The sequence below is a fragment of the Galleria mellonella genome, unplaced genomic scaffold (genome assembly GCF_026898425.1).
Source record: "Galleria mellonella isolate WM207_F2 unplaced genomic scaffold, CSIRO_AGI_GalMel_v1 utg149, whole genome shotgun sequence".
Classification (NCBI taxonomy): Eukaryota; Metazoa; Arthropoda; class Insecta; order Lepidoptera; family Pyralidae; genus Galleria; species Galleria mellonella.
In genome coordinates this window covers 340026-349990 of record NW_026442000.1, presented here as the reverse complement: position 1 = coordinate 349990, position 9965 = coordinate 340026, and the positions used below count along the sequence as shown (strand labels likewise).

Sequence of the window (9965 nt, the reverse complement as noted above, 5' to 3'; positions counted from 1 at the left end):
TGCATCCTTTGAATCCTCTATATCTCTACATATTTTTATTTACGTACAAATGAAACCAGTTCAATTAGTAACGAAGTATCAGTGCACAGTGCAGGTATTAAAGTTCCGTCAGGTTGAGACTGATTAGCCCGTGAGACTGGACCCTGTACCATAATTTAACATAATGATCTAATTAATCACGTCTCTATGTGCGCCCATGTTTATACAAAAAGTCTTCTAATTGTTGGTATCTAACAAAGATTAATAGATAGATAGATAGATAGATAGATACTCTTTATTGTTTCCTCCAAAAGATTACAATAGTAAACTTATTATAAATATAAATAATTACAAGAAATAATCACAATGAGAAAACAATGGGCGGCCTTATCGCTAAGAGCGATCTCTTCCAGGCAACCTTTGGATGGAGAGGAGTAATTATAAACAATTTGGTAGGAGGCGCGATAAAAAATTTCGTTATTTCTAGATATGGGAGATGTAATACATATAATAATATAAAAATTATCCCTACTCATTATTATATACATACACACACATATACATATATATACACATACACACACACACACATATATATATATATATATATATATATATATATATATATAAGTTTAAGTAAGCACAATTATTTTCTGATTGAAGAATAAAAAGATAAATTAATTTTATCTACTTTCAATATAATATTTTTAATTTATTGAAATTAAAGTTGTTATGGATGATTCTAATAAAACAAATTCTAATTGAAATAAAATTAAAGTTCTAGTTGCATTATTTATACTATCTGAAGAAGAAAGAGAGAAAATAAAATTAATAGAGAGTGTTAACTCTGAGTCAACATTATATCAGCATTTGAAATTATGGATATTACGAACATTTACACAGTATCAGAGACACAATGTACACAAAGCAATAGTGTTAAAATGAGCGTAATAAATAAACATTTAGGTGAAGAATAACATCCACTAATAACGTAACGGAAGCACTATCGATCTAAGTGGTTGGGCAAACGTGCGCGCGCGCCGTTTCTTGTGTTTGCCCATTGATAAAGCTCGCAATTTTAGCTGTCAGTCGGGAGCGTGGTGTCGAGCGAAGCGCTCCTCATTTCGGTGCGCTGCTAAGCGCGTTATCGTCCATATACCATCCGGTCGTATCATCGGCATCTGACTTGGACACTCACGCACACCTCGCGCACTACTCTGGGTGCCCTCCAAGGAAACCAGTGGCATGGTAATTTGTGATATATATCCTTCAGGATAATGTTCATTTAATTTTGTCCGGACGGATCCTGGGTGTTTGCCGCCTATTGTCTCGAATAGAGCTAGAGATAGGTATCGTATTACGTAATGAGACTGAAAAAATATTTTATTTATTTGATGTTTTTTTTTTATACTTACTATGGTTAAGTTTATTAATTTTCTTTTTTTAAAATAGAAAATTTTAAAAGTTACTTTTTTTAGTTTTATGTAGAGCTTTCGTAATATAATTTTATTTCCAACATTTTAATTTATTTACTAACTAAATTTATCTATCGATATAGTTTTTATTTTTAAAAGGAGTTCTATAATTTATTTCACTGTTGGAACACAAACATAGCTACGAGCAACTTTTAGTATAATTATCCAAGCATGATACAATATCTGTACAATGCCGACGATATTATATATCTATTATAGAAATATGTTAAACAAATAGCACGATTCCTACATCCTCACTAAATAGGGCCAGGGTTAAACGTTGGCCACTGTTCAGCCTGTTATCAGAGTAGGAACAGTACGAAGGCTAGTGATTTGCGCAATCACAGCGAAGCATATCACGTCCGTCGCTAAATTCAGTTGTGTGGGAATCCTCATGTCTCTATTATAAGTATTTATTGTCCTATATCATTTGTTTGGGATATTTGAAATGGTTTTGTTTCAAAAAGCAGCAGTTGATGATGTCAATGCAACTTCAACTTGCAGTTGTCAAAATCTGCCATCTGTTAGATTTGATTGTTATGTTTTATTCATACTTAAGTCTTAGCTAATTCTAGTATAAAAATTTTTAAATATTTTTTTTTTATTTTTTCGTGGTTTTGAGATGAAGCAATTTTTATATTAATAGCCCTTAGAAACATACCTGGTATAAATTATAAGAAACGTTAGTTTTATGCTAATCTGTAGGAATTAAGTTTGCATTATCTTACGGTTTATTAAATTATAAAAAAAAAAATGTTTATTTCAAAACCAAGAAATATATTTTTATTAACATTTAAATTACAATAACGAATTCTGATAAAGATCATTTCATACCACCCCAAATATTCGGATTTTAGCAAATTTATAAAACTAGTAATACCTCATGCGGTTAGATTTAAAGCCATATTTACGCTGACTACCAAACTAAAAAGATAGTCAATAATTGTGTAGGGCGGTGTCTTTTATTGCTTACCAATTTAGAAGCAATTGCATATGATGTCAGATAGATTTGCCTACTAACTGTTAAACCAGTGATTATGTCATTTTATTGTACATAAAGTAAGATCCTTTGTCAACATATTCTAAAACAAGATTAATAGACTCGACGGCATTGGCCCTAAATACCTATTGCAATGCAAGCTAATTCTCTATTGTATACCATGTTTTACTGTATGTCGTTATGAATTATAACCGACACTTAACTGTCCCTTTAAGAGCCATTGTCAGAGGTGCGAACATTATAACATTTTAGAACCTGAAATCATAACTATGGCTCGATCATGCATGTTGGTGAAAGGTTACCAGTTGCTCAAGTGGTGAACAATAATATGTAAATAATCTTTAGATTAACATTGTAGATGCGAATATGTCACGAATAGTCGTTATGTCCTTACACAAACAATTGAAATAAGTTGGCTATAAACTGGCAGAAAGTTAACAAAATTCTTCTCTCTGATGGGTATAGATTAGGTGACGCCGTCAATCCCGAATTGCAATATATCTCTGAATATCTCTATATCTGAATTAAACACTCCAAAATTAAATATTATAATTTTCTGTTTATATTCGAGAAGAGGAAGTTAATGAACATGTCTGCGTGTAATAGGTACTTTTTATAATCATTAGGCATGGTTTGGATACAGGACTAAATATATTTAGAAATATGAATTAATATTTCTTAAATATTTCATTAACATTTCGTAACATTCAAGAAAAGAGCATATTTCTTTTTAAAAGTTCACTAGGCCCCTATAATTTCTCTGATGTTGCGGGTCCTCATGAGCGGCGATAGTCACCATCAGGTGGACCGCATGTTCGTTTGATCAACATATAAAATTTTAACAAATACATTCGTTGTTTAAAAGCTTTCGTGTAAATGAGCTTACTTTTGTGCTGTCGCTTCTAGACCTTTGAATGCATGAAATAGGAATATATTGTTTCTGACATTAATAGAATTAATACTAGTTAAACTAAATACAGTTGGTGTACTAGATTCATGATTACGAACTCGTGCTTTCGGCACAGCGATAACGTACAGAATGTTTAAGTTGATTTCCCTTTTATTTGTTTTCCAATGGTTGTGTAATTTTATGGTGGCATATCATTTTAGGCATTGTATTCGAGTACTGGTGTGTTATCATTTAATTTATTAGACTAAGTTAATGTTACTATCTTGTTTGCTTCATCAAAGATGTAATCGTAGTTTTTGTTTTAGGAAATAGCATTATTAATACTATAATGTATCTTGTAATGATAAAGAAGGTTGTTTCTACATTTATGTCATAGTTTTACAATATTGGAGTATTTATACGGCTGTGTTTTTCTTTGTAGGGATTCGTAATGTTAAACTTAATTAAATGTTACTCATCAGGACTATTGGAATCTCGATTTATCGATCCCGTTTTTGGGTGTAAAAAGATATTAGATTTTAAATCAATCTGTGAGGTTTAAATGCTTCATAATTCATCAATCCATAATGAGTGGATTGGTAGATCTATGTTCAGGTTATTAATAAAGTAATTAATAAAAAAAAAACACAAGTTCCAGAAGGTACTGGTGTCTACAGATTATACGATGGAATGATATACGTGCAATAGTACGTAACCATCAGAAATATTTAAATTGTTTAAAAAACATTCAGTGGAAATTGCTTAATAGAATAAATGACAATATATTTATTGTATTTACACAAAATGGCCAGCAGCACACCTGCAATGCCTTTAGTGTTGTGGGTGATCATGGGCGGCGGTAGTCACTTACCACCAGGTGAACCTCATGCCCCCTGTGTTGTAAAAAAAAAATATAATTTTTGTTGTCATTTTCCGTAAGGATATAAGAAGAGACAAAGAGATTGAATTTCTAATATACTGGACGAAAGTACAGTAAAGAACTTGATGGTCGAGGGATGGGGCAGTAGCGTCACTTTTAAAATATCATCAAAGCCTAAATGCGGTTCCTAACTTATATGCCAAGCGTGACAAAACCCTGTTGATAGGTGGAGACCTATGTTTAGCAGTGGACACTTAATAGCTGATATGATAACGATGGTGGAAAGTAAAATCGTTAGGATCCTTTGAGTTCCCTATAAATAAAATTAAAATTTTCTCATCGAATTTTGGCCTCTTAGACGAATAGGTTATAAAGCCATATTTATTTTTTTATTATTGAAATAGCGATCAATCCTGGATTCGCACAGACATATAGATAGAAAGATAAATTAGTATTTTATATTAGCTTTAATAGGCAAATTTTTATTGCCTCGCGTTACACTTTTATAATTTTTGTGGGAGTCTCAATTTTTTTGCAAATATCATGTAGTTTTCTATAATTGAAAGAATTTTTAAACTCAGTTGAGTGTTTATTACTTGACTAGTTTTATGTTTTTTATTTTGCAAATTGTTTAGTAGGTGCAAGCCCTTTGTGTGCGTTACAATTTGCAACCAATGCACCGATCATAACTTAAGCTTCAAATATATTTCAAATATATGCATAAGATTTATACTTTTGTATGTTAAGATTGGATTAGAAAGCTATCTCTTGTTCCAAGTGCGATACTAAGTGGTTCTTTGATCGCATTGAAACGTGCAGAGTAATGCGTTCGCTTCCTTGTTACCTATCAATGGTCTCTTATGTCTGAAATAGGCTGATTTAATGTGATACGCGATAGTCAGGGGGATTAAATAACATCGTTGGTGACTAAATACCCGTTACAATTAAAACTATTTATTTACTCCTACCAATGATGTCGTACCAATCGTCGTCTTAGCGAAAATCAGCGGCATAGCGTGTAGCTGAGTGGTACCATTTTAGTTCTTTTCTTTTTTTATATTTTTATTGTTAAAATATTTTTGTCGTTGTTTTTAATTGTAGACTTATGCACTAAACAAATATTATGTGGAGTTTAGAAAGCTATTTAGACGGATTTACTATTAATATAAGTAAATATAATCACCAGGTCACCACGGGCACCACTTGGGCACCACGGTCCCATTCATGTTTCTACCGTAAAGCAGTTATGTTTGCATGACTGTGTTTTGGTTTGAAGGGTGGGATATGGCTGCAGAGGAATAACACCTGAGTCCTCAGGATCAGGCAACGTATCATGGGCGACACAATATACTCTGTTATGTCCATGGTACTGTTCATGTCTATATGCAATGGTTTCCACTTTCCATCAGGTGGGCCGTCTGCTTTTTTTCTATTCTACGTTGAATAAAAAAAAAAAAAAAATAAAAGAAAAAGAAACGCGATATACACGATTCTGCGTTCGAATGAAAATATTAGCATTTCAAAATTTTTACGAAAATTCTTATTGTGCATCTGTGTGGTAGTCATTTATAAAATGTACTTATTTATTGATAACTATTAATTAATGAAGTGCATAGATAGATAAATACTCTTTATTGTTCTCTCCAAAAGATTATAGTAGGAAACTTATTATAAATACAAACAATTACAAGAAACCATCACACTGAGAAATTACCTGGAATGGTATAAGCTCAATTGGAGAATGTTTGACTACAGTCCAGGGATCATAAGATTGAATTCGAAATCAAAATTTTTGAGTAGTCAATACTCTAGAGGGTAAATAAAGTCATCGCTAAGCAAGCCAGGTCAGAGGCTATACAACGGTGGCCTTTGACGAGGTTGTGTACCGTTATCTATAACAATAAAGTGTTAAATAAATGCGGTGTTGAGATCGATTCTGGATAGTATTTTTCGACTAAAACACTTTGATGATGGAATTCCCGTAATATTATTTGGAAAATAGCACTTATTTTTTTCTATTAATCAAAATAAAGAGCTTTAATTGTGACTTATTAATGTACTCTTCTGACTCCTTTATTCTATTCATTCTTGGAGTAATGCATAACGTGTCCATGCTGAATCTTCTAAAAGGATTGAAGAAGAGTCCCAATTCAACTGATTTTTGACTATCCATATTTACTCGATGTTTTCTCCAAATCTGATTTTAATAATTATTTTTCCAATGTGTAGACAGAATTTTGGACTCTGCATTATTGCATTGGCTGTATATAATTTTTTTTTAATGATTTAAAATGTTTTAATTTGCAAAGCAAAATCCTGCTTGTTGCAAAGCAAAATCTATTTACAGGACACGTTTCGGTGTATTTAAGAATAACGAGTGTATATTAAAGTCTCTGTTGTTGAAATATTAGGACCAAAATCAATTCAACATTGACGCTAATAAAAGAGAAATATTCTTAGGCTTCACAAAACGGTAAATATTACTTAACCCGTCCTTGACCTCGTTACATACCAGTACCGCCAAATAATGTTAGGATACTTTGACATAGGGTCAGTTTCAGTTTCGTCATATTCACACATGTGCTCACAGCACTTGTGATAACAGTGGCGTTTGCTAAACATTTATAGAGTTAACATTCTAGTTAAAAGAAGCCATTTTCAAGTTATCAATATACGTAATTAATTTTAACTTGTAGTTTGACGGATAACGGATGATATGGGTTACTAAAATACCGTCTTATTACAAATACTATTAAAGAATGTTTCATAAATATACAAAGAAATGAACGAGTCTTTTTCAATCAATAGGTTTTACTTACGTAAATAACTGGTCCTATTATAATTTTGTTTAAATTGTAGTAAATTATTTAGTATAAGTTTTACTAAATGTAGAATTAAGATATAGAAAGAGTTTAAGTTTACTTTATCATTAAAGCACGTTCGTTTTTTTTTTTGTTTTTCAAAATTTTTTTTTGTCGTGTGTTATTGTTCTTTGTTCATTGGGTTATTATACATTTAAAATTAGATATTTTTTCTATTTTAATTTCATCTCTTCTTACGTACTTAGTATAGATGTATAAAAAGTTAATTTAGGATTTTCAGCAAACTCTAGCTAGACATACGAAGTAGCGCAATTTGTATGAAACAATGCTTCATTAAAGTCAATATGATTTCAATTGACTAATACGAATTTTCAACACCTGCATAATTTTAGGTCACATTCATATTATATATACAAGCGCATATTATATGTAACCAGTAACTAGGTAGGTATGTAAAAACAATAACATTCACGAATTTAAAAATATATTAACTCGGTTATTCTGTGTATAAAATGTGACTGCGGATAGGAAATGACTGTACATACTGTGTCTCAATATATTTGCATATTTTATACTGTTTGAAACTAAAAAATGTATCGTTAAGTGCCCACTGCTAAATATGAGTCAAATCAATTCATTAATATATAATTTACATCAGCATTTAACTGTTCATTGGTGAATATAAACCTTCTCCGTGGGGAGTTTTGCCAGTAGTTGCCCCGCTTGGAAGGTGGATTGGCAACCACAATTAGGCTTAGAAGATGTTTTAAGAGGGACGCTGCCGGTCTGTCCCTTGCCCTCGCTTAGTTCCTCTTACGCCTCTGAGCACCTCTTACGACATCCACGGGAAAGGAAAAGGAAAGGTCAAGACCACACGCCGAATACTGTATAATTATGGTCATCTAATTCTAGTAAATAGAATTTATTTTTATTAGTTTTATTTTATCTATGCAACAAAACACACATCATTTTGGACACCAATTAGAAGTCGGTGAATGTCTTTCCCCGAGACACGTGTTTATTTTATCTTTTACTCTATGGTCTGCTACCTATTTCAAATTTGTACGTTCTAACATTTCTTTTTGTTAAATTGTAATAAAAAAAAACTAAAACGTATTTTAAAACAAATCTTAATATTGGAATAAAAATTTTATATCTTTCGTTCCTATAAATTTTGGTCTTTCGAGCTCGATTTTCTCTCAAATTTGAATTGTTTTTGAATAATTATTTTTCGATGTTTGTTGATATTGATCGATGATTGAATCATCGTTCTGTCTGGTGATTTTTGTTTTTTTTTATACAACTTAGAATGGCAAACAAGCTGACGGCCCACCTGATGGAAAGTGGTAACCGTCGCCTATAGACATGAGCAGTACCATGGACATAACAGAGTATACTGTTTCGCCCATGATACCCCACATGCATTGCCATTCCTGAGGACTCGGGTGTTATTTCTCTGTACCCAGTAAATTCACGCCATAGAGAGTTTTGTTTTATAAATCATAAAACCCCCTTTATAGGAGAGGTTTATGTTACGAAATGATGATGATGATGAAATCATAAAGGAAAAGCAGAAATAATTAGAAGGCTATTAATAATGACTTCTATTAATTATATTATGTTTTAATTATGTACAGTGCGTCACATAATCCTGACCTAATATGCTTAGTGTAAACCGGGTCGTCGCTCGCATCGCCTGTGTCTGTCTGTTTGCTCGCACGATTACTTTGCCGTGATAACAGCAATCAATCATCTTGATTGATGCTTATATGACATTTTTTTTTAGTTTCATTTCGCGTACTATTAATGAGGTTGAAGATTCATGAAGGGAGTGACGGTTTTCATGTTTAAGTGGTTGCAAATTAAATTATTAATAATGTTAAAGATTATAAGAGAAATAGATTTTCAATTCACTTTTTTTATATCACAAAGATGGTAAATAATCTAATGGTAAACGGTCATTGTAGCCTATGGACGCCTGCAATACTAGGGATGTCACGTGCGCGTTGCCGACTCTGAAGAAACCTTAATATACTTTTTTTTAAAGAATCTGTTTTTATTATGTGTATGTGAGGCAATATTTTCGATAGTTTAGAGCCGAAATTTATAATGTTGTGCCCGTATTGCTCCTACATTAGGTTTTTTACGATTGAACTCATTGTTTGCGGAGCAAAATCTGTAATTTACAAAAGATAGTAAATCACGTAATTTACCACTTTAAACTATGAACATTTTACTACAGGGACAAAATCAACTGTGAGAGAATTCTTTTAACATTAAGCCCCCTTGTACACATAGTTTGTACTAAAGAATAATTTAGATAAATAAACTAGACAACTTTGCCCTGTAGTACCATCAGTAACATCTGCGTCTATTGAACATCTCAGTGGATGAAGGTAGCTTAAGACCGTTATATACGACAGTTTACGGGAAAGACCCATGTTCAGCGGCGGACAGTAAATGGTTGAAATGAATGAATGAAGATGTTGTTACCAGTATATAAGTGTATGTTTCCAATTGTTAAACACCAGGCAACTTGCTATTTCTTTTTTTGATGGATGAAAATGGAATGATAACCCCGCCTGCGCTAATGGGATACGCTGGCGGAGCACCAGTGAAGGGTGATAGATGAGAATGAAGTAGGTCAGTTAGCCCATCGTGACGAATTTAACAAGAATTGTTCACGATGGTTTCCAGGGAGAACCACGTGGAGGTCGACCTAATAAGGCATATTGCTAGCAATGGGGCTGTAAACTCCATTGCTAACAATCCCTTTCCTCCCGGCAACTTGCTATTAGCACAGTATAAGTTAGTTAGTATAGTATTATAGTAGTATATGGTTCTATTATTATTTTTTCCCAATGAGAGTTGACATCAGGCAGGCGGCCTGTTGCAAACCTAAAAGTTAAATCTTTTTGTA

The 9965-nt window shown here is 32.5% G+C and overlaps 1 protein-coding gene across 2 annotated transcripts in view; it reads left to right on the top strand.

Annotated features, from left to right (window-relative positions):
- The first annotated feature begins 1061 nt into the window (after positions 1-1061).
- LOC113517773 (fibrillin-2-like) overlaps positions 1062-9965 on the top strand; it is an 80124-nt gene continuing 71220 nt past the window's right edge. For both annotated transcript variants that reach the window (XM_052892059.1, XM_052892060.1), the window contains exon 1: positions 1062-1227. In XM_052892059.1, coding sequence (XP_052748019.1) covers positions 1225-1227 — 3 coding nt within the window. In that variant the 5' untranslated portion in view covers positions 1062-1224. The remainder of the gene's footprint in view (positions 1228-9965) is intronic.